The sequence below is a fragment of the Saimiri boliviensis genome, chromosome 6 (assembly GCF_048565385.1).
Source record: "Saimiri boliviensis isolate mSaiBol1 chromosome 6, mSaiBol1.pri, whole genome shotgun sequence".
In the NCBI taxonomy this organism is placed as follows: Eukaryota; Metazoa; Chordata; class Mammalia; order Primates; family Cebidae; genus Saimiri; species Saimiri boliviensis.
This window is the reverse complement of record NC_133454.1, coordinates 13,388,876-13,414,088: the sequence shown is the minus strand read 5'-3', so window position 1 is coordinate 13,414,088 and position 25,213 is coordinate 13,388,876. Positions and strand designations below refer to the sequence as shown.

The window sequence follows — 25,213 nt, the reverse complement described above, 5'->3', positions numbered from 1 at the left end:
GGGATAAAATTTCTTTCTCATGAAGAAATGGTGACTCTGCAAAATTAAATGGAGAGGAAATAATTCAAATAGAGGTCCACATGTTTCAAAGGTCATTGCTTTATCCATTGTATTCTCTTAAAAAAAAAAAAAAAAAAGTTGCAGAGAATTAACTGACTCATGAGTCAGGTTCAAACTGTTGCCCAAGGCCTTTTAAGGGCTGCCTAAAATTTCTATCAGTCCTCTCCGGTGTTTTCCCACCATTCAGGTACCTATGTTGCCTTGGCTGTTTCAGTCTTTTCACCATTCCTGCCTAGGGTTTTTGATGCAGAACAGAAAGAATAATGCCTTCAAGCCTAGACTGCCTAGAGAGGAAACAGCTCCGCCACTTACTGGCTATGTAACCCTCAGCAAGTCACTTTCCTCTCTGTACTTTCAGATTCCTGACCTTTAAAACAGGGGCAATGGGTTCATGCCTTTTATCCCAACAGTTTGGAAGGCTGGGGTTGGGGGATCACTTGAGGCCAGGTGTTTGAGGTTACACTGAGCAATGATCGAGCCACTGAACTTCAGCCTGGGTGACAGAATCAGACCCATTCTCTAAATAAATAAAAGAGGAATGATCTCATGGGCTGTGTTTTATGAATACGAACTCATTTATTTTTCACAATAGTCTCCCGGGCGGTTTTTCTACAAAAACAAAAACGTAACAACAGGATTTTTGTTTATTCAGTACCTAGAAAACTGTCTGGCACTAGGAAGTAATTAATTATTGAATGAGTGAATAAATGAATAATAGAAGAGGAAGAACAACAAATGTCAAGTCCCATTTCAACATTTAACAAGACACTGAGAATAGATAAGTTTATAATTAACAGAGGTGTGGTGGTGCCAATATATCACAAAGCCTGTAAGTCCAAATTACAGTATTACTTCAGAAGTACAAATGTTGCTCTCCACACCTGCTTCCCTATCTGTAAATTTAGGTTGACCGAGAAGTTCCAAAAATTTCCCTTCAGGCTTTCTAATTGCAAATCCTTACATCTGTGGTTTTCTTATTTTTTTATTTTTTGAGACAGAGTCTTGCTCTGTCACCGAGGCTGGAGTGCAGTGGTGCAATCTCAGCTCACTGCAACCTCTGCCTCCAGAATTCAAGCAATTCTCCTGCCTCAGCTTCAGCAGTAACTGGAATTACAGGTATGTGTCACCCCACCCAGCTAATTTTTGTATTTTTAGTGGAGACAGGGTTTCATGACGTTGGCCAGGCTGGTCTCCAACTCCTGACTTCAGGCGATCCATCTGCCTCGACCTCCTAAAGTTGTGGGATTACAGGCATCAGACACCGTGCCCAAGCTTCTTACATAATATGCATAAAGCCAGTAAGTAATTCTTAATATAGACACACTCTTTATTTATATAAGAATAATCCTAAAAACCTACAACTTTGTTTTTAATAACTTAAATCCTATACATATAATTTTATTTTATGCTATTCTGAAGCATATGAATCTGAAATAATATATCATTTTTAGAACCTGAAATTATTCTGTAAAAGGACACAGCTGTCATTTGCATGACAACAACTTAGTAGAAGAGAGGCATTTACCAGTGGGGAAGCCAAGCACTCAGTACCATCCACTGCAGCCCTGTGATTTTTCTTGATTTGAATGTTTTTGGGGTATGTCATTTTTTCTGCGAAATACTTCTTTTGTGATTTCTGTCATTGCATCACCAATTTAGAAGTTGAAGTTTTAACCCCGCTATCTGGCTTAAAATGCAGCCAAAATTTTTTTCTGAGGGTTTTCATTTATATAAACTTCAATCTCTGAAGACTGCCTTGCATAGATAATTTTTTTTTTTTTTTTTTTTTTGAGACGGAGTTTTGCTCTTGTTACCCAGGTTGGAGTGCAATGGCGCGATCTCGGCTCACCGCGACCTCCGCCTCCTGGGTTCAGGAAATTCTCCTGCCTCAGCCTCCTGAGTAGCTGGGATTACAGGCACGCGCCACCATGCTCAGCTAATTTTTGTATTTTTAGTAGAGACGGGGTTTCACCATGTTGACCAGGATGGTCTCGAACTCTTGACCTCGTGATCCACCCGCCTCGGCCTCCCAAAGTGCTGGGATTACAGGCTTGAGCCACCGCGCCCGGCCTGCATAGATAATTTAAGTTTCCATTCATTTATTCCAATTTCACTCTTTTTTTTGAGATGGAGTCTTGCTCTGTCACCAGGCTGGAGTTCAGTGGTGTGATCTCAGCTCACTGCAACCTCTGCCTCTTGGGTTCAAACAATTCTCCTTTCTCAGCCTCCAGAGTAGCTGGGGCTACAGGCACCTACCACCACGCCCAGTGAATTTTTGTATTTTTAGTAGAGACAAGGTTTCACCATGTTGGCTAGGATGGTCTTGATCTCCTGACCTCACAATCTCCCTGCTTCAGCCTCCCAAAGTGTTGGGATTACAGGCATTGAGTCACCGTGCCCGGCATCATTTATGCCAATTTCTACTGCAACAAATAATTTCATAAAATCTGAAGAATCTTCAAGCCTTAATACTTAAGTTTAGAAAACTACTATAATTCAATAACTATCCATTTGCTTCTTCAAAATTACCATTAAGTTGCCACACATTCTCAAAATACCCCCTCTTCAATTTCCCACTCATTTTATCAACTATCCAATTACATCAACCTAGTCACAGGGAAATTTTGGAATTGAAGTTCTTTTTTGGTATTGAAGTTATTTATCTTGGATCTTTTACTCCATTGTTTTTTGACACCGAGGAGAATGAAAAAAAATTGCTTAACCCTGTTCTGCTGTTTTCTTGATTAATAATAAACTTACCCAATGTTTGAATACTTACTTTGCGTAACACACTTGGCTGGAAGCCAGAGGCAGTTCAGTAAAGTGGATTCTGCCTTTAAATCCAGTTCTGTCATTTATCATTTATGTAACCTTGAGCAAGTCACAACCAGTGAGCCCCAATTACTTCATTTGAAAGTAGGAATGATACCTATAACTGATACTACTCTACTGGACTGCTATGAAAGATACAGATGATACTGAAGTTTGAAGAGTTAAACAGTTGTGATACATTAAACAAGTGACAATACTGACACTACCCTTTGTTACCATGAAGGATGCTTCATGCACACCTTCAGAGAATGTATATTCTCTCCAAAACTGCCAACTGGTCAGTTGACACTGGGACCTATCCTTTGAACCAGTAGTTTCCAATGGAACGTCGGAAAGTATTGTAACCCCCATTTATATTTCTAATATAAAAGTAAAATTGGCAGGGCAATTAGTGACTCACGCCTGTAATCCCAGCACTTTAGGAGTCTGAGGCGAGTGGGTCACCTGAGGTCAGGAACTCGAGACCAGCCTGGCCAACATGGTGAAACCCCATCTCTACCACAAAAATTAGCCTGGTGTGGTGGCACATGCCTGCAATCCCAGCTACTTGGGAGGCTGAGGAAGGAGAATCATTTGAACCCGGGAGGCAGAGATTGCAGTGAGCTACAACTATGTGCCATTTGTATTCCAGCCATGGCAACAAGAGCAAAAGTCCATCTCAATAAATAGAAAATTGAAAACTTCCACTATTATTTAACATGCAAAACACTGGCGTGCCCACTCAGATCCAATATCGGATATTCATCTGTTATGTACAGTGTGCTAGTAAGTACCTATAAGATGGTTAAGGCACAGCACATTCCCTTCTTCACATCTGCCTGCTTAAACTGACTTGAGCATCTCATCTGAATCAATTAGGCGAATACTCATAAAATTAACAAGTAGTTGACAATATACTTGCAAAGAAACAAAGATTTGCAAATACTAATGATGCAAAGGCGTAAGCCACTGTGCCTGGCATCATTTATGCCAATGCAAACATAAGAAAATGGCAGTTTATAATTACCCTATCCTGAGTTCTGTCAAACATGTTAAAAGAAGTTTTTAGAAATAGATGTTTTAAAATGGTTCCATCACTGTGACATTCTTTTTAGTCCTAGTCATCAATAAAGCAAATGTTTCAGTTAAAATTTGTCTATTAAAATTATCATCCCTAATATCAACTGGTAATTATTCTATATTCTTCTAAAGCTGTGACACTTTCATACTTTTAACAAAAATGTGTCAAATCTACTGAAATTCTTTAAGATTTTAAAACATCAGAAAATTTTGTTACCAAATGTTGAAAATTTAGTCATGAAAACGATCAGTGACAGAGACTCTAACATTACTTTTGACAACAAAATCATTAATAAGGAATATTTTACATTATTTTCAAATGATACGTTCTTGAAATATATTTTGGATAGGGCACAATTTTATGACATTAATAAATCAAGTATTTAATCACTTGATAGTTCACATTTTATAACCAATATATTAGTAGAGTAATACATGTATATATAATTTTCAAAATGTACCTATACATAATTTAGAATACATAATAAAAAATTGGACATCTAAGTCTAATCCATCAAGACGATTGATCATTTCAGAAAAAAAGTATTTTGCATGGACTCGAATGATTTGATGATTAACCAAATATGGAAATATTATATTCCAGCAACGTTAAAAAACAAAGAGTGTTTATTCCATTGTTGCCCTTTGTTTACTGTAGAGATCTATATATCTGCAAATTACTTCCATTTGCTATCAGGTCCAGAATGTGAGTAAAAGCCATTAGATGGCAATAAAAAGGAACCAGGCAAATTTTACTGAATTGGTATTTTGCCAAATTCATCAGAAAATGTCGCATCTTTCCTCAGAAAGAAACCAACTCCCCTATGTCAGTTCCAAGGATTAGCTATAGTTTTCTGCCCATTACTGGATTAAACCATCTATTTAAATAGTTGAATTGTAATAAAATGCAAAACTGCCAGGAAATTGTTACAGTGGTTATAGCCAAGCAACTTCCAGCATTTTACTGTAAGAACGCGAAGTTTACATGTGGAAATGAGGGTCATAAATTTGTTTATTTCCAGTGCTAAAAAGACAATCCATTAAAATCAAAATATACATTCCAGAATTAGCTTAAAAAACCAGCAATTTAGCACTCAGCAAAGTAGTCAAAGACCCTGGGCTCATTCCTCACTTACTCACTCATCAACTCAAACTTTAAAGTTGGAAAAAAATCCTCGAGTTCATCTAATCCACTGCTCAACTCATGTTCCTCACTATAGCCAACAAAGGTGGGCACACTGTGCAGTATCTCAAAGCTTCGGTCCTCTAGGCTTTGGGGAACCACTGCAGTCATAACACTCAGGATTTCCCTTGACAGCTAATTTTGTTTTTAGCAGTTCTGAAAGTTAGAACATTACTGTTTTTAACTCTGTGCCCTATCTTCGCCTGTATAGGCTCACACAAGATTAAAACATAAATAAATAGAATAAAATATAAAAGTATAATCTCTTCCACTAAATCATCCAACATATGGCCTGAGAGTTCACCACAGCCTCTAAGGGCACAAAGGTAACAACACTTCAAAAACACATCAATAAAACCATACCACAATGATATATTACACAATATTCTTTCTGTTACAAATATTTATTGAAGGCTTATTATTTGTCACATATTGTGTAATACATAGGGAATCAAATATTAAAATAGAGTTAATCTTTACCCTAATGAAGTTTAAAGACCAGAGAGAAATACAAACAGATAATTATGACACAGAACGCTAAGCTTTACTGTATTGTGGGAACTTCTGACACATGTATCTGCAATTTTGTACCCACTGAATCTTCTCTCCCATAATAAAAGCACGTTGATGCAAAATTACTCAGATAAACAAAAGAACCTAGTAATAATTTTTTTAATTCCACATTAAATATATACACATATATATTTAAAATTTTAAGTTCCAGGATACATATGCAGGATGTGCAGGATTCTCACATAGGTGACCAGTGCCATGGTGGTTTCCTGTGCCTAGCAACACATCACCTAGGTATTAACCCATTTATGCCAGAGTTTGCCATTTTTTGAGTGTGAAAAATTAGACCTCGGCTATGACCTTGAGCAGCAGGATATAAAGAACTTCCACATGCTTAGCGTTCCAAAAATGGAACACTAGACATAAATGGGTTAAGCCTGGAATGCATTAGCTATTTTTCCTAATGGTCTCCCTCCAACTGCTCCCAGTGTATGTTGTCCCCCTCCCTGTGCCCATGTGTTCTCATTGTTTACCGCCCACTTATAAGTGAGGACTGTGGTGCTTGGTTTTCTGTTCCTGCGTTAGTTTGCTGAGGATAATGGCTTCCAGCTTCAACCATGTTCCTGCAAAGGACATGATCTCGTTCCTTTTTATGGCTGCATAGCATTCCATGGTGTAAATGTTCCATGTTCTCTTTTTCCAGTCTATCATTGATGAGTGTGGTGAATCAATCAGGGTGGTTGGCAAAATTATAAACATTATAGACCAATTGCAAACCTTCTTAGAAGGCTGGGAGGTTTCTGTAAAAGCTTCAGGAAAGAATGGGCCGAAGGCAGCTAGTTCTTTTATCTTGAGGCTTGAAGCATAGGGCAGTTAACAGGGGAATACAAATAGCTTGTTGTCCTAACACCAACCTTTACCGGTCTGCGCTTGACTGCCTCCTACTCGAGGGTCGGCAGAAGTTAATCATGGTGTTTATCCAAAAGCCCTTGTCCTTTGATCTATATAGAATAAAAGCCCACAAGGCCAGCGGGTCAGGGCCAGCAGCCGTTAACTGCTTTGAGTGAATGGCCCAGACACCCCAGCCCACTCTTTCACTGAAAATCTGTGTCTGAGTGAATTTATTCATCTTTTGTTGAGACAGGGTCTGCCTATTGGACCCTGATAGTGGTGCCCCGTGTGAAGAGAGCTGTAACGGATCAAGGAACATGATGGAACCCTGAAAATGGAGGTGAAAAGAGACTGTGCAGTCAGTGAGTAATCAGTAAGTTATCATTACCCGCTTGGGATTATCAAGTTTGAAGGGGATTGTTCAGGCTAGGATTTCATCATGGGACAATAGCTATCAGCTCAAAAGGTAAAAAGTATTGTAACAGCTGCTTAAAGCTAGTGGGGTCTCGGTTTTGCAGGCTCAATTAAGGAACCCAATGCAAACTGTTGTTTCCCAAAGCGCATGGTTCCTTGCAGAAAGTATGCTAGAGGTAAAGCTCTCAGAACAAGTGGGGAGAACTCAAACAGCATCACGCGCAAGGGCAACGGGTCCCAGTAACACCATCACCAGTCCAAAATAACAGAGGAAACAGGTTTTGCCTGACCCCCCCTACTCCAATAGATAAGAAAAAAGACAAGGGATATGCTACATTTAAGGGACGTTGTCTTAAGCAAGCAGCATTAAAAGGGGAGCTCTTAGATTGCCCAGTAATACAAGATCAACAAGGCAATCTGGTATATGCTTATAAAAAAGATAACAAAAGAGGCACAGAGGCCAAAACCATGCAGCCAAGCTGGCAGTGGGTGGAAGGAAAGGTTTGGCAGCAGGGAGGCTTGCAGTGCCCCAGGCCGACAGGAACTGTCCAGGCCAGCAGCAGCCTCTGATGGTGGGTGGAGGAATCGCACAGACTAAAGGCAGCGCCTAAGCGAGTGCAATGGGGCCGCTGCCCTGCGACCCACGTTGCTGCCCTCTGGCTCCTTGGGCGGCCCACAGCAAAATTTTTGTTTACAAACGACATCACAGATTACAGCTCTCTGCTAAGATTTAAGTAGATTTTAAGAATTTGTAAGACCTTTTTCTAATAATGGCCACTGCTGTTATTCCAACCCTACTCTGACGTGACTCTCTCAAAATCCTATTTAAGTAAAACAGTAACTTTTGAAAGGACAGAAATTACAGAGAGCCCACGAACTTTGGAAAGTACTTCCTCAGGAAATGAACAGTCCTACCATAGACAAATTCCTGGACACATACACGCTCCCAAGACTGAACCAGGAAGATGAATCCCTGAGTAGACTAATAACAAGTTCTGAAAATGAGGCAGTAATAACCTACCAACAAAAAGAAGCCCAGGACCAGATGAATTTACACCTGAATTCTATCAGAGGTACAAAGAAGAGCTGATACTCTTTCTTCCAAAACTATGTCAAATAAAGGAAAAGGAGGGACTCCTCCCTAATTCATTTTATGAGGCCAGCATCATCCTGAAACCAAAAGCTGGCAGAGATACAACAAAAAGAAAACTTCAATATCCCTGATGAACTTTAATCCAGTAATTCCCAACAAAATACTGATAAACCAAATCCAGCAGCACATCAAAAACTTATTTGTCACAATCAAGTTGGCTTTGTCTCTCCAGAATGCAAGGCTGGTTCAACATATGCCGATCAATAAATGTAATTCATCATATAAACAGAACTAAAGACAAAAACCAGATGATTATCTCAATATTGGCAGAAAAGGCCTTCAATACAATTCAACATCCCTTCATGTTCAGAACTCTCAATAAACTAGGTGTTTAAGGAACCTAATTCAAAATAATAAGTGTTCTATGGCAAGCCCACAGATAATATACTGAATGGGCAAAAGCTGGAAGCATTCCTTTGAAAGCTGGCAGATGACAAGGATGCCCTCTCTTACCATTCCTAGTCCACATAGTATTTGGAGTTCAGGGTAATTAGGAAAGAGAAAGAAATAAAGGTTATTCAAATAGGAAGAGATGAAGTCACATTTTTTTGTCTGAAGATAACATGATCCTGTATTTAGAAAACTCCATCATCTCACCCCAAAAGTGCTTAACATGATAAGCAACTACAGTAAAGTCTCAGGATACAAAATCAATGTGCAGAAGCCACATGCACTCCTATACACCAACAAGAGGCAAGCAGAGAGCCAAATCATGAACGAACTCCCACTCACAATTGCTACAGAAGAGAATAAAATACCTAGGAATACAGGTAACAATGGAAGTAAAGGATCTCTTCAAGAACTACAAACCACTACTCATGGAAATCAGAAAGGACACAAACAAAGGAAAAACATTACATACTCATGGATAGAAAGAATCGATATTGTGAAAATGGCCATACTGCTCAAAGTAATTCATAGATTCAATGCTAGTTTCATTAAACTACCATTGACATTCTTCACAGAATGAGAAGAAACTATTTTAAAATTCACATGGCACTAAAAAAGTGCTCGTATAGCCAAGACAATCCTAAGCAAAAATAACAAAGCTGGAGGCATCACGATACCTGACTTCAAACTATACTGCAAGTCTACAGTAACAAAACAGCATAGTACTAGGAGAGAAAAAAAAAAAAAAAAAAAAAAAAAAAAAAGCAGACACATAGACTAATGGAACAGAATGGAGATCTCCGAAATAAGACCACACATCTACAACCATCTGGATCTTTGGCAAACCTGACAAAAGCAAGCAATGTGGAAATGATTCCCTATTTAATAAATGGTGCCAGGAGAACTGGCTAGCCATATGCAGAAAATTGAAACTGAACCCCTTTCTTACACCTTACACAAAAATTAATTCAAGATGGATAAAAGACTTAAATGTAAAACCCAAAACTGTTTAAAAAAAAATTTTTTTTTAATAAATAAATAAAACTCTAGAAGAAAATCTAGGAGTCACCACACCTGGCTAATTTTTCTATTTTTTTATTATTATTTTGAGTTCTATGACACATGCGCAGAATGTACAGGTTTGTTACAAAGGTACACACTTGCCATGGTGGTTTCCTGTACCCACCAACCTGTTATCTACATTAGGTATTTCTTCTAATGCTAACCCTCCCCTAGCCTCCCCACCTCAACAGGCCCTGTGAGTGATGTTCCCCTTACTATATCCATGTGTTCTCATTGTTCAACTCCCACCTACTAGCAAGAACATGTGGCTTTTGGTTTTCTGTCTTGCGCTAGTTTGCTGAAAATGATGGTATCCAGCTTCATCCATGTCCCTGCAAAGGACACGAACTCATCCTTTTTATAGCTGCATAGTATTCCATGGTGTATATGTGCCACATTTTCTTTATTCTGTCTATGATTGATGGGCATTTGGGTTGGTTCCAAGTCGTTGCTATTGTGAACAGTGCTGCAATAAACATACGTGTGCATGTGTCTTTATAGTAAAATGATTTATAATCCCTCAGGTATATATATCCAGTAATAAGATTGCTGAGTCAAGTGGTATTTCTGGTTCTACATCCTTGAGGAATTGCCACATTGTCTTCCAATTAAATTTTTTTTTACATATGAGTTGCTTTAGTTATATTTACCTCCTGAAAGTCAGCTTGAAATATGCAATCCCTTTAAAACTCTGGAGTAAGGTAACCTGATAATATTCTTTAGAGTAGGGAATCAAAAAATATGTATATAGCACCATTCCTGATTTGTGTTTCTAGAACCCTACAAAATTAATTCTTTGTAAGCTGGTAATACTTGTGAAAAGTCTACAAAAAGAAAAGAGAAGTGTGGGGCATTTTCCGAGTACCTACAAAGTTCTATCATTAGGTGTTGAAGACACACAGAGAAAAATACAGATTTTCAATCTAGAAAGAGCTGAAAATGTGCTACCAAATCTTCCATTACAGCATAACATGAAAGCAGAGGTACCTGTAAGATGCAATGGGAACCAAGGTACTGATGTTGCTTACGCTAATGGAGAGAGCTGGGAAGGGTTTCAGAAAGAGGTGGCATTAAGGTCCTGAGTGATAAAGAATTCATCAGATCCAGAGGTGAGATGGATACAAGTTTCCAGGTGGGAGCAGTCCACTGTATTCTTAATTCAGCTTTATGAAATACATCTTCTCAGAATAGCAGAACAGTGTAACTCTCAGATGGTACAAAGAGTCATCTGAATCAATAATGACAAACAACTATTTAGAGAAAAATTCTTCTGTCCCAGCAGAAATGCAAGAGGAAAGTCCACCCAGACAATATGAATTAGGCATAACCTCATAATCTCAGGCTTACCAAAGCTGAAAGAAGTCAGCTCTAAACCAGCAGAGCAGGATAACAAGTCCATTATTTGGCAGGAAAGCTAGAAGATAGCAATCAGTGTGAACAATAGTGTAATTAAGATTAGTAGCCCAGCTACTCAGGAGGCTGAGGCAGGAGAATTGCTTGAACCCAGGAGGCAAAAGTTGTGGTGAGCCGAGACCAGGCCATTGCACTCCAGCCTGGGTATCAAGAGCAAAACTCCGTCTCAAAAAAAAAAAAAAAGAAATAAAGATTAGTAAATTTGATTAGGGTACTTAGTTTGTACTTATTTTGAAATTTACAAAGCTTTTCTACCAATTTCCAAAACTACAAAGGGAAGGAGAAGGTAAGTTTTTGTCTTCAACGAAAAAACCCTGGTTTAGGCAAGAAAGTCAATAACCTAACAGCTAAGAAAACCTAAGCTTCAAGGCAATTCTTCTCTTAAAAGTTCAACACAAGCCCAAGTAACATTAAACTAATATTCATGATGCTCACACACTGGAATTTACCAGGAAATCCAAATGTGCCTCTAAATATCATTTACTTATTTGTGAAATTGATTTTCTCATTATTTAGCCCCAAGGAAGTCTTTAGGCTTGAAAGACAAGCTCTAGAATTTTACACTTAGAAACTGTGAGCTTAAGCACTATAAGAGATTACTTTCCTCTACCTATAAAATGGAATTATTAACATCTACCTTACAGTATTTTTGTAACTTATAGTAGTATGTCAACTTCTTAGCACAAGGCTTGCACCTAATAAAAAAAAAAAAAAAAAAAAAAAAAAAGGCATTTACAATACCATCTTTCTGGCCAGAGGTACTGGAGGTCTATAACCTGCAGAAGTATACTATAGCAGTCTGACATATCTGAGAAAGCGTCTTTTTTTCCCCTTCTTTAAACAAATCCTCCATAGGACCACCTTCCCTTCAATAAATTGTATCTGGGAATCTCAAGAGATCCAGGGGCCTTATTTTCTCCTCACAATAGACTCTTGGGTTCCTCAAGGTAATCAGAGAAAGGAAAGACACTCAGGCAGAGACAATTAAACTGTGAATAAAATTTACGCTGTGAATAAAATAAAAGACACTTCAAATCCTGATAATTTTAGAAAAAAAAAACCACTGTAATTGAAGAGATTTCAAAAGAGAAAAAGAACAATGTGTTGTATTTTGTTCCTTTTATTAAAAAGCTGAACAGTGAAGCCATCCAAGATTTTGCGTCTTCCAGAATATTTATTTTTTCTTTTTCCTGCGTAGTCTCTGGTTGTTCACATTTCAAAATGATGTTTACTGTTTTCCAAGGGAATGTTCAGGAGGGCAGCTGCCTTGGAGATAGGTCACCAGGACGCCTTTGCATTTTGCATGCAAATAAAGACTCCAGAAGGGACATTAGCTGCTGGAAGCCTTTGCTAGTTGCTACAGGTAGGTCCACACTGTCACAGGCTGCTCTGCCTCTTAGCCCCAGAGTCTGTTCATGGATGTGGTTTTAAAAGAGTCCCTCAACAGATGTCCTATTTAATAACTACAAGACAATAAAAACTAGAGTTATAAGCCAACAAGGATCATATTGTCTCTTAATATTTAATCATATCAATTCTGTAAGTAAAAAAAAAAAAAAATACCAGAACTAATATTTGAGATGCTGGTATTTTTTTGTAAATGTTAAGACATTCACAAGAAAGTTGCCATTCTGAAGCTGCATGCTTAAGCGACGTGTATTGCACATGCAATCAACATGCTTTAGAAGCACATGCATTTGAAGGTTAACTGCCAATGAATAAAATGAATATATTTTTAAAATATACTTAAGAAGCAGGATAAATTATGGTAACTTAGATACAGTAACAGGTATACCTTACAAACTTTCATTTTAGGCTCAGTGCTGCCTGAATCCGTATGACTAGGTACTACTAGACTATTTATCCCATTTACAAAACAAATTACCAGGGTGTATCTTTTCTACTGGTGGGGATAGCTCCTTAACTAGGAGAAAGAGTAAAGAGTTAAGGATAAGATTTTGTGAACTGCATTTTGAGAACAGCTTATTTTTTGAGGGAAAAAAACCGGTGAATCTATTTGACAAAAGTTTCCTATTGGGTCTTCCTCCTAAGCTACTACCATACAATAGATTACAGATTTGAGAAGTTCTGAAATAAAGAAAACTATTTAATACACTCTATATTATTCAGCTACCAAAAAGAACTGAGAAGAAACAGCTTATTAATTTCAACTCTAATGCTCACTTTGATCTGCTATTAATGGCTATATGGAACATTGCTAAAGGTTCAGATAATGTCAAACAACTGATGAGCAATTCCTGCCCCGCACATGAGTGGGCCCCTGCTGGTCCATTATAAAGTTTGGAAAATGCTGATGTAAGATAAGCCTATAGTGCTTTCAACTTGTCCCCAGTCCCCTTTTTCATATCTCGCTTCCGGTATTTAAGAGCCAAGTAACAGAGGAAGGAAAAGGGGAAAGAATACTACGTTAAAATGCAAGGAAGGGTAAGATTCTATTAACTTCATTTTATAATCATCTATTTTTTTCATCAAAATCTTAGATATCTGTATTTACGGATCCAGTCTGAGCAATGATTTAAACATCTATTCTGAAAATGTGAAGAGGATATAAAGAGTGAATAAGATTATCTTCTACTCAGTGAACAGTCAAAGGAAGCCAGTTTTACAGAACTGGATCATGTCTCGCAGAGATAAGTGATGAGTATGTCAATTTCTCTGAAAAAGCTTCTCTGTGGAAGACAGATCTAACCTGCTGTGGCCTCACATGTTTCTCTCTTGAGGGAATCTTTGCAGGAAAACAATAAGCAACCTAAGGCAGCGTAACTACTTTAAGAATGTGAACTGAACTTGAGTCAACCCTTGGCTGGGTCTCTACCCTTTTCAGTTCATGTCTACTTATGTTACAAGTATCGTTCTTGGGAGAGCTAATTTGACATATGAAAACAGAACATAATAAAGTAGAAAATTATTCACAGAAAATAGTGCAGGCAACTTAGAAATAGCAGATAAGCAGGCTCAAGCAAGAAATCCATAAGAAAACCATAATCTCTCCAGTCTCCCTCTGATGAATAAACAGGCATTAATTTGCATAAGCCACCAGGAAGAGGGTAAGCTTGCTTTTAATAAGAAAGTTAGATATTTTTCAATGGAGCTCACCCAGTTTGTTCCTCAGATGTGGCAAATCATACATCCCCACAGTTCCCAGCTGCATGAACAAATGACTGATAAAATCAGTGATATCCTATGAAGAGTTTACAATGGTAAACTGAGTCATTACATTGCAATTAAGCATCATTATCAAAGAAGACCTCAAATAGCTAGGCATACACTCAGTACTAAACTTCTCATACTTTCCCTCCATTGAATACTCCTACAAGTAAACTCCAAGTTGTTTAAAAAAAAAAAAAGACAAAATGCTGAGCTTGATATATTCAATCTGTATTTTTAAAAGTACACATATCTCAATAACAAGTTTTCTAAAATTGTCATATATTATTAACCCAGAAAGCACACTGAAAAAATGGTACAATATTCCCAAATCCTTTATTGTAGAAACACAGTTGACATTTCTAGCTGTGCCATAAGCTTGAAATTTATTAACCATTAGCACACAAAGTGAAGAATTAAATCCTCTAGTATGGATTTCTCAACATAGCATTCTTGTTTCTGTTTGTTTTGTTTCTGAGACAGAGTCTTACTCTGTCATCCAGGCTGAAGTGCAGTGGTGCAGTCTTGGCTCACTGCAATCTCCGCCTCCTGAGTTCAAGGAATTCTTCCACCCCAGCCTCCTGAGTAGCTGACACTACAGGTGTGTACCACCACACCTGGCTTTTTTTTTTTTTTTTTTTTTTTTTGAGACAGAGTTTCGCTCTTGTTACCCAGGCTGGAGTGCAATGGCGCAATCTCGGCTCACTGCAACCTCCGTCTCCTGGGTTCAGGCAATTCTCCTGCCTCAGCCTCCTGAGTAGCTGGGATTACAGGCATGTGCCACCATGCCCAGCTAATTTTTGTATTTTTAGTAGAGACACGGTTTCACCATGTTGACCAGGATGGTCTCGATCTCTTGACCTCGTGATCCACCCGCCTCGGCCTCCCAAGGTGCTGGGATTATAGGCGTGAGCCACCGCGCCCGGCCCACACCTGGCTATTTTTTATATTTTTAGTAGAGAGGGGTTTTGCCATGTTAGCCAGGCCGGCCTCCAAGTTCTGACCTCGGGTGATCCACCAGCCCCGGCCTCTCAAAGTGTTCTTGTTTTGAGTAGCCACTCGCTTTAGAAACACTAATGGTCAATTTCTTAGCTTATAGTTCTATTAAGATTGGAGGGCTCCGAACAAGAGCTCAACCAGAAAGCACTAAGATTTGCTTCACTATCACCAAATAAAATTTCCAGCCATAGTAAGTCTAGTTCCCCTCTACACATTTCCTCAGCCCTTGAGTAGCTCAGTCTTCAAAATAAAATCTGAGTTCCTTCTCTACTGCTGTCTTGCAGAATCAGTTTCTTTTACTGCCTCAGAGAAAGTAAAATGAGAAACAGTAAAAGGTTAGAAAAGCTTATTCAAGAGAAGGCCATAGCTTACTCAAGAGAAGGCCATTTTTTGGAGCTTAGTTTGTTTTACAGGACTTCCTGCCTCTGTGCAATTTGGTGGAAGAAGCTGATATACGGAGGAGCTTTATACATGATCATCATTAAAAATAAACAAAGTTCACCTAAGAGCATAAAGAAAAAATAATCACATAAATCACTTCCATCACATAAAGTCAGACATATTAAGCATTTTCATAATAATCTGTTTTGTGGTGTTACATTGTGTGTGTGTTTTGTTTTGAGATAGCCTCATGCTGTCACCCAGGATGGAGTGCAGTGGTGCAATCTCAGCTCACTGCAAGCTCTGTCTCCAGCATTCGAGTGATTCTACCGCCTTAGCTTCCCAAGAAACTGGGACTACAGGCATGTGCCACTATGCCTGCCTGGCTCATTTTTGTATGTTTAGTGCAGATGGGGTTTCACCATGTTGGCCAGGATTGTCTCCCAACTTCTGATCTCAAGTGATCCACCAGCCTCCCTCGACCACCCAAAGTGCTGGAATGCCAGGCATGAGCCATACCAGCCTGCATTGTGTTTTTATATAGGAGGTTGCCTGTGAGTACTTTTAAGAAGTGCAAATTTGTTCTTCTTAAAATATATATATGTCACTACTCCACTCCCAGTTTCTCAAGCCATTAAAACCAAGTTTTAAAAAGGCTTAGAAATCTCAAATCATAAAAAAATATTTCTTTTTCAGATGAGTCCTGAAGAAACAGAAGTTAATAGAGCAAGTTTCTAGCAATAGGAGCTACTGGTGTCACAACTGATTCAGAGGTGGAATGCCTAATGAGAATGGTGAGAAAGCTGGGTCTCTGCAGGAAGCTGAGGGGAGCAGAAGGTAAAGGCAGGAGCCTAAAATAATACTGTAGGATGGAAAAACTACTTAACGTGCTTTTTCCTGATCTCTCAGTCAGCAACAACAATCAATACAAAAGACTTTGGTGACCCCAAAATATGTAGGAAGTTCTCCCCATCAGCAAGCAAGCAATCAATTCTGCAGCAGACACCAGCTCAGTGACCCCCAGTTCAAGTCCAGTGCTATCTACCAGGAGATAGTTTCAGATCCCGTAGACTGAGGGCACAGTACCCACGACTGCCTGCCCACTTTAGACACCTATATATATATATATATCAAAGCATACAAATAAACTGCATGTATCAACTACTCAACAAACTTGAGCAGCAAGAACAACAAACAATTTACTGCAAGCATGTCTGAAGCATATATGAATAGGGTAAAATGAATCAAGTGGGAGGGTCCCATGAGTCAGTGGAGAGGCATGAAAATCTGACTGATTGTAGGATATTAGTGCATAGAATAATGATGGCAGGTAAGTATGGCAAAAAAAATCGTCAAATATTTCTGTAATGGCAGTAGGTTGAGTAGGCTATGTTGTTGTTTGCATAAGACACTTAAAATTAAATAGTAAATACTACTCAAGTTTTGACGTTTCCTCCTTTTACAAAAATAAATTTTAATGTAAAAGTTCTTTTCTGTAGGAACAACTCTCCATGCATTACTTATTAAATGGGCTTGCATTTTTCTTGAGTTATGTGTTCTTTCAAGCACCGTTTCCCCAGCCACAGAAAATACCCTGATGCTTGTGGTAATATCCATAAACTTTCTGTATTAATAAATGTCACCCACCAACAGTGAGTGACTTATTATTCAAAGTCAACTCCATCTTAATACCTTTTTTAAGTTTTTAAACTCTGCTTCCCATCACTCTTGCAGCTGGATTTACTAAAATAACATAGCGTTTTATCACTTTGCAAACTATGTTCATCTGGAACTATCTGATTATATTAAGTTGCAAAAACAAGTAACCTATTATATTATTCTACTCTGCCTAAGAAAATTATGGTCCTTGTCACAGGACCCAACTACTAACCAGAATGGTTGATTTTTCTGCCCTTGATAATGGCTCTGTCAAACGGGCACTTTAAAACATATGTATCCTGAAATCAGTAGGACAAGAGTTATTTTTCCTATTGTTATTCCTAATGAAAGAATAAGGATTTGACCAATGGATGGCAGGGTTCTATCCTCCAACGGCATATATATTAACTTTTTCTAACTTATAGGTGGGAACACATATAACTTTATTGGGCTTTAAAAGGGGAATTTCTATTGACCTAATGTGATTAATGTTCTTAGTCTATGGCAAAACACCAAATCTGCTTACATCATGATGCACAAGAAATGCGTGAAGTGATCCAATTCCTCATTCAGCCATCAGCTAATTCCCTCTGTCCCTACCAGCTTTGGACCACTATTTAAGCTAAGAACAAACTGATGAAAAAATAATAAAAGAAGAAAACTGCTTTTGTCTGTATCTATTACACCTCTGGTAATTAAATAATTATTTTGGGAGTTTCCCCATCAGTTTCTCTAATTCTGCAGAATTGAAGAATGAAAAATTTTCTAAGTCAAATGAATAAACTATGTACTTGTCTATTTCTATCTACTTCTCATCTCCTAAATAATTTATTTAACCTATTTCTCAACTGAATTCCACTTCATTTATTATTTTTTTTTTTTTGGTAATAATTTAAGTGTCTATTGTGTGTCAAACAAGAAGAGACAGAGACAGAGGAAAAGAAAATGGCAGAAAATTATATACAAGGTTTATGGTACATGGTAACATAAATTCCACAGGCAATTGATTCTTAATCTGAAGGCAAAGAACTGCTCAAGGGTTGTGACAGAGTAACTGTAAGAGGTCCGCAAAGGCCTAGGCTCATCAACATACACACCAAAGATTATATTCAGGTTAAATATACACATATACAATTTTTAAAATGTATACAGACACTATTTTATTTATATATATATATATATATATATATATATAAAATTAAAAATACATAGTGTGTGGAAATGATACTGAAAATAGTTAACAACTAGTTAAGCATGGGTTTCCAGTAATCCAGTGGACTGATGACCATCAAGAGCCAGGACGGACAAACTGGTTTCCACCAGCTAAATATCACACCAGCAAATCTAGTTGAGGAGAGGCAACCTCTTCCTCTCGATCTCCTTTTATTTTTCCGTATTAAAGAGAGGTCCTTATTTTAAAAATATTTCTTGGAGTTATTATTCTGAGAAATATGGTAAGCTTGCTTGGACCACCATATCCTCAGGACAAACCACAACTCCCACGTGAAATTATAACAAAATTAGAACTATGCCTTTGTTGGTGCTTTGTCTTGTCATCTTTAACAGTCATTCGCTACTTCCCACTTCTTACAGGTGCTTTAAAGGCTATAAACCTACTTTCCCACTTCTTTCTAGATGTTTTAAAGGCTGTAAACCTTTCTCCATGAAAAATTCTGTCTTTATTTATTCTCTATGTATAATGAGAAATGCCTAGTTTCAGGTTTATGTATCCAAAATTTAGCCTACAAGAGAAGTTCCAGCTTGAGATGAACAAATGGGATGGACTGCAATTTGAGCTAAACTATTTTAACCCTGAGTATGTCTGCAATGGGAAGCAGTGTGTAGTGAGAATGAACAATAGTTCTTTACTAGCGAAAGAAAAAAACAAACTTGGTTGACTTGGCTACTTTTTACTTTAACCAGCTTAAGGAGTAACTCCTAGGTCCTCTCTTTCTCTTAGTTTAATTGGAAAAAAAAAAAATTTACTCATCTCATATTTAGTACATTTAGGCTACTGAATCATTTACGTCAATCTCTCATAGCCAAAAGGTAGTGACAAGAAGGATAACATAATAATTGCAAGCAAACAAAATGTGTAATCTCTGTATCTTTCATACAGATTCAGAACAATGCCAAATGAGTATGGCAACATTTAGAAATAAAATGGTAGTAATAATGAAAATAAATTAAGAATTTAGTCAGACTTACATAAATTTTAAATACACTTATTGTACATATTCAAATGTAGACTTGGTATATCTTAAACCTACTAAAATCATAATTTTAAGTGAAGTGGCAAAATGATACCAGCTACTACTAAAATCATAATTTTAAGTGAAGTGGCAAAATGATACCAGCTACTACTCTTGGGAAGAGTGATGTCAATTCTGGTTATCTTCTTAATCTAAAATTAAAATTCTGAGGGTCTACTAATCAGAAGAGGTTTCAGATAACAAATCATTGAAAATGTAAATCCAACTTCCAACAAAACTAACCTTAAAAAAGGCAAACCACTTGTAGTCATTCAACACAATCTCAAAGCCTTGGTTGTAAATGATGGTGAAATGGCCAGAATTGCCAAGGTCATCATATGCTGTATCCAGCTTCTGAAGGTGCACCACTACTTTTTTTTCTGGTGGTCCTAAAGGAAAAAAAAGGCACAATAAAGGAAAATTATTTGGATTTCAATGGGGGAAAGAATCCCCCAATTTCTATTACAATTGTGCTGCTTTCCTTTCAGGCTACCTAGTTTGAACACAATCTGCCTAGTGAAGAAACCAGTCTCCATGTTGTTGCTTCAAACAGCTCCTGCTACCAGGAAAGAATGTGAAGTTAGGTCCTCAAAATTTAAGATATGCAACCAGGAGAAGTGGCTCAAGCCTGTAATCCCAGCACTTTGGGGGCTGAGGTCAGGCCTTCAAGACCAGTTTGGGCAACACAGTGAGATGCTCTCTCTACAAAAATATATACATTTTTAAATTAGCTGGGTAAGGTGGTATATGCCTGTAGTCCCAGCTATTTGAGAGTCTGAGGCTGAGGTGGGAGAATTGCTTGAGCCTAGGAGTTGGAGGCTGCAGTGAGCTATGACTGCTGGACTGCACTGCATCCTGGGCAACACAGTGAGACCTTGTCTTAATAAAAGGAAAGAGAGAGAGAGAGAGAGAGAGAGAGAGAGAGAGAGAGATGCCATGTAGCCCAGCAGGAAGGGAGACCCCAAAATGTACAGTACCTTTCCAAAGCACCCCAACAATAAAGAAATTTTTTTCCACTGAAGAAGAAAATGGGAATGCTGAAAATTACAGGCTTCCAGAAACAGGGAGAAGACAAAATGCTTCTCAAAAGTGAGAAATGTAAGAATAAAAGGTATGACAAAAAGCTATATAAACAGACTAGTCAGCAGATACTAAGGAGAACAATGTGCTAAGCCCAGGAGAAGACACAAAATAATCTGTTCAGAGAAGCAATGTTGTACCTTTCTCCTCAACGGCTCTACAGTTTGGAACCTCATAAGATGAATCCTTCCAAAGTTTATTTAGCAAACCAGAGGTTTGTATCCTCTAAAACTAATTTGTACTGATAGGAATGAAACGTTTAAGCTTCACAGATGAGCACTCGGATCTGTAGGTGCTTTTAATTCACGGATTAAGGCCAAAGGTAATTTTATAGGCAGAGCCTGCCTGAAAATGGTTCAGCTGTGTCCATCTGGAGAGTTCTATACTTTAAACAGTTTTTCCTGTTTCAAAGTAATACTCTGACATGGGAGACTGCACGTGAAGGGTAGTGCAAATCCTGATCTCTTTGTGCCCCAACCTTCAAACTCAAATAAAAAAAAAAAAAAAAAATTAAAAAAAAAGAAAGCTGGGCACGGTGGCTCGGCCTGTAATCCCAACACTTTGGGAGGCTGAGGCGAGTGGATCACGAGGTCAGGAGATTGAGACCATATTGGCTAACACTGTGAAACCCGGTCTTTATTCAAAACGCAAAAAAAATTTAGCTGGGCATGGTGGCACGCGCCTGTAGTCCAGCTATTCTGGAGGCTGAAGCAGGAGAATCTCTTGAACCCAGGAGGCGGAGGAGGAGGTGGAAGTTGCAGTGAGGCGGCGCGGTTGCAGTGAGGCGCGATTGCACCACTGCACTCCAGCCTGGGCAACAGAGAAAGACTCAAAAAAAAAAAAAAAAAAAAAAAACTTAACCATTTTGTTCTGCTGCTGACAAGAAAAATATAGCTGATTTTTCACTGACTCTGCAAAAGTCACAGGCTGTAAGAGGGTTTGGGTGGACCACAGTGTGATTCTTCTGACCAGTGATTCTTTTTTTCCACTCCACCCGCTTCAGTGGGTTCTTTGTTCTAGGAGTAAACCATGTTCTCTGAAGGCATATGGAATATCCCCAGTATGTTCAAAAACTAGGTATTTATTGAGAGCCTTCCACGAACCAGGCATTGTGCATGACTCTGGGCATTTCTAAATATAGTTACTAGGTTCAGAGTTAAATTTTGTTATTATTTTAAAAAATTTACCTCTCTGCATGAAACAGTACAGACGTTTTCTAGTACTCATCAGCACATGCTCAAACCAAAACAGCTGGGCAGAAGGGCCCTTTCCCACAACCTAACAAAAAGAGAACACTTCCTGCTATATCCTCGAGCGTCTTTGAGCTCATCTGTCTTCACTAGTACAATAATAATAAAAAATAAAAAACAACATTTTAAAAATAACGCTGACAGATTCGACTGGGGAATCAAAAGATTCCAGTTCCCAAGTCTCTCTCATACCAACAAACTAGCCCCCCCAAAAAATTAATTAATTAATTAATTAATTAATGGGAAGGATCAAAAAGTTCTTGATGTCAGTGTTGAGTCCTCAAGATAACCAAGAGAGTGTGGAGTTAGACGTTCTCAGCAAACTTTAACTTCGCAGGCCTGGCGGGGAACAAGGTCCCCAAGGGTCCCCGAAGCCAGTCAAGATGCTCTGGCCACCCACAAGCGTCTGCCTGGGGCGAAGCGGTGGTTGGCGCGGCGCTGCGTTAGGGGCTCAAGGACAGAAGGGCGACCCGGGGGACGGCCGAGCCGGCGGCTTACCCATAACCGAGCAGTTGACATCGCGCTGGGAACCGCTGGGGCCCACCTGGAAGACCCAGGTGCCCAGCAGGTCAGGGTAGGTGCAGTTGGCAGGTGTGTCGCAGCGCACGGCGCGGTCGCCGGAGAGAAGCAGCAGGAGGGCGGCGAGCAGCGAGGCGGGCCAGGCACCCATGCTGCCGGGGGCTGGGAAAGGAGGTGCCGAGCGAGCAGGAAGCCGAGCGCAGGACTCCGGCTCAGTCCGCCGCGGGGCGCGCGCGGGGAAATACTACGCCGCTCCGGAAACGCGGGGGCGGGGCCGGGGCCGCGGAGCAGCCGGGGGTTGGGGGTTGGGCGCCTGGGAGCGCACGTCGCCCCTCACCTGCCTGCACCCGGACCCTGACCTAGGGAAGAGCCCAGGGGCGGATTTCTTTGCCGAAGGACCTTTCAAAATTTCGCCCTTGTCAGGGCGAGAGAAAGAGGACTGAAGAGCCACAAGCGGTCCGCACACGACCCAGACTTCGTTCCTGCGCAGCAACGTGGGGAGGGAAGGAAAGGGAGGGGGGTAATGGGGTGGGGCAGGTCACAGAGGCCGATAGAAGGAGAGATTTAACAAGTGGACTTGGGTTTTACTTGCTTTTTTCTCAGGTCCGGTTGCCTCATTACCTAACAACTTTTTTTTCCTCTGAAAAACTTCACTAACATCCACTATTCTAGCTGTTTGAGAACTTAACCTTCCTTCCGTTTTCCACCTCTCTCTACCTTTTTATGTGCTTGATTTGGTTTTGTTTCCCTGTAAATGCTGTTTGCTTGTTTGCATACAGCAGAACTCCATTGTGCAAACGTGCAGTTTTGGTGTATTAGCGTTGTAGGGGATTTCCCCCGGCACACACACACCCAGGGCGCTCTCAGAAGTGATACTGCTCAACATCTTCTATGTTACACATGAAAATCAGGCGACCTAGAGAGAGGAAGCCGGTTGCCCAGGGTGAGAAGGGTGAGGAAGGAAGCTAGCTGATGGGAGAAGTCTGGTCTTATGAACCGTTGGAGTGTGCCAGTCTGATTGCCAACAATTATTAGGTAGCACTATTTCCAGGTGCCTCCTTGCTCAATTTAGGTGTCACTCTTTTCTGTAAGAGCCTCCCTTTCTTTCCTGTCTTTTGTTGGTAATTGGGGTTCTTTTCTCCCCCTGAGCCTACGAGGTGTCAGGCCCTGTGGACACAGTGATGTCCTGATGTGACCCCGTTGACAGACCTGATGCCTGATGTGTCCCCGTTTGCTTTGGCATATGAATTTTTGCCCCCTTTACACTGGTCACAAATAAATATTCATATGCCTTTTTTTTTTTTTTTCTGCGACAAAGCCTCCCTCTGTCACCCAGGCTGGAGTGCAGTGGCGTGATTGGCTCACTGCAACCTCCGTCTCCTGGGTTCAAGTGATTCTCCTGCCTCAGCCTCCCAAGTAGTTGGGATTACAGGTGCACGCCACCATGCCCAACAAATTTTTTGTATTTTTAGTAGAAATGGGGTTTCACTATGTTAGCCAGGCTAGTCTTGAACTCCTGACCTCAGGTGATCTGCCTGTCTCAGCCTCCCAAACTGCAGAGATAACAGGTGTGAGCCACTGCACTGGATCCATATGTCCATTTTATTTTTCACCAGATTATAAACATTCAAAGAGAGCAGATCCAAATTATTCACTTTTATCTCCCTAGATTCTGGTTTATCCAGAAAGTGTCCTTAAATGTTAAAATAAGTGTACTTAATATCCTTATCTTGGTTCCCAAACCTGAAACCCGGTTTCAGTGAGGCAAAATGAGTTGCCCCTGAAAGCTCAAAGGTGAAAATACTCTTCAATGGGAAAACAGACTTCAAACGTCCGGGGTTGGGAGCGGGGGAGGGTTGGGAAAGACCTTACTTTTAGGTTTTATAGACCTTCTTAGAATTAAAAGCTGACATTGTATAATTAAGTTAACACACTTACTGTTTAAAGATATCCTAACAGATTAAAGTTGCCTTCCTAAATCTCTGGGAAAGTGTGTTACTGACTGTTAAAACATTAAAAGTTGCATTAGGTCATCAATATTGAAGAGCCAGTTTATGTGGAAATTTCTTTGATGAACATAATCAGAGTAACACACTTAATTGTAAAGAATGTTTAAAACAGTCTTTATTCAATGAATGAATAATAGAAAAAGATAGTGAAGGCCTCTTTGTCTAATGGATTCATGTTAAAATTGGGAAATGGAGATTCAGAGTTAAATCACTTGCTGAATGTCATATTGCCACTTACTGAGATTTAAGAATAAACCTCAGGCACGTTGATTTTTGGTTTATTTCCACTAACCTAATAATCCCCAAACGGTTCTCACTCAAAAATAAATACTAATTCTCCATTCCACATACACACACACAAAATTGATTCTCAAACTGATCAGATCCCAAATCCTTTACTATTCTGAAATGAAATTCATATATAAACCATTTAATAAAAAGAAATGTAATATCAAATGTAATATAAAGAAGAAATCAGATATTTTTAGTACATTTCTAATATATTAAGATATATTCCATCATGTAAAATGTTCAAGTCTGAATGTATTGGAAAACGTAATGAGGCACTCAGATACTTGCTCTTCACGCTTCTGTAACCGCCCAATACGTTCACCTCACCTGCTGCCTAGACAGAGCCAATTTATCAAGACTAGGAATCACAGTGGAGATAGAGTGATTTAATTCATGCAGAGCCAGCTCTGTGTGGAGACTAGAGTTCTATTATTACACAGATCAGTTTCCCAGAGCATTCAAGGATGAGAGTTTTCAAAGCTAATTTGGCGTACGGGGCCTTGGGAAGTAGGGAGTGCTGATTGGTCAGGTTAAAGATGGAATCATGAGGGGTCTAAGTGAGGTTTTCTTGCTATCTTCTGTTCCTGGGTGGGATGGCAGAAATGGTTGAACCCGATTACCGGTCTGGGTGGTGT

General features: G+C 39.4%; 1 protein-coding gene and 1 long non-coding RNA gene across 3 annotated transcripts in view; one reads left to right on the top strand and one right to left on the bottom strand.

Annotated features, from left to right (window-relative positions):
* CTSC (cathepsin C) overlaps positions 1–22,514 on the bottom strand; it is a 47,075-nt gene extending 24,561 nt beyond the window's left edge. Inside the window, exons 1-4 of one of the 2 annotated variants that reach the window (XM_010345652.3) lie at positions 22,258–22,514; positions 19,673–19,818; positions 14,088–14,172; positions 12,075–12,433 (exon numbers count right to left, since the gene is read on the bottom strand). In XM_010345652.3, coding sequence (XP_010343954.1) covers positions 12,423–12,433; positions 14,088–14,172; positions 19,673–19,818; positions 22,258–22,429 — 414 coding nt within the window. In that variant the 5' untranslated portion in view covers positions 22,430–22,514 and the 3' untranslated portion in view covers positions 12,075–12,422. Of the gene's footprint in view, positions 1–12,074; positions 12,434–14,087; positions 14,173–19,672; positions 19,819–22,257 lie in introns of those variants that run through there. The other variant, XM_003935080.4, reaches the window with a different exon arrangement.
* Positions 926–9,522, top strand: LOC141584794 (uncharacterized). The gene is made up of 2 exons (XR_012517980.1): positions 926–1,176; positions 6,792–9,522. It is a non-coding gene; the product is annotated as an uncharacterized LOC141584794 (long non-coding RNA).
* Positions 22,515–25,213: the final 2,699 nt, after the last annotated feature.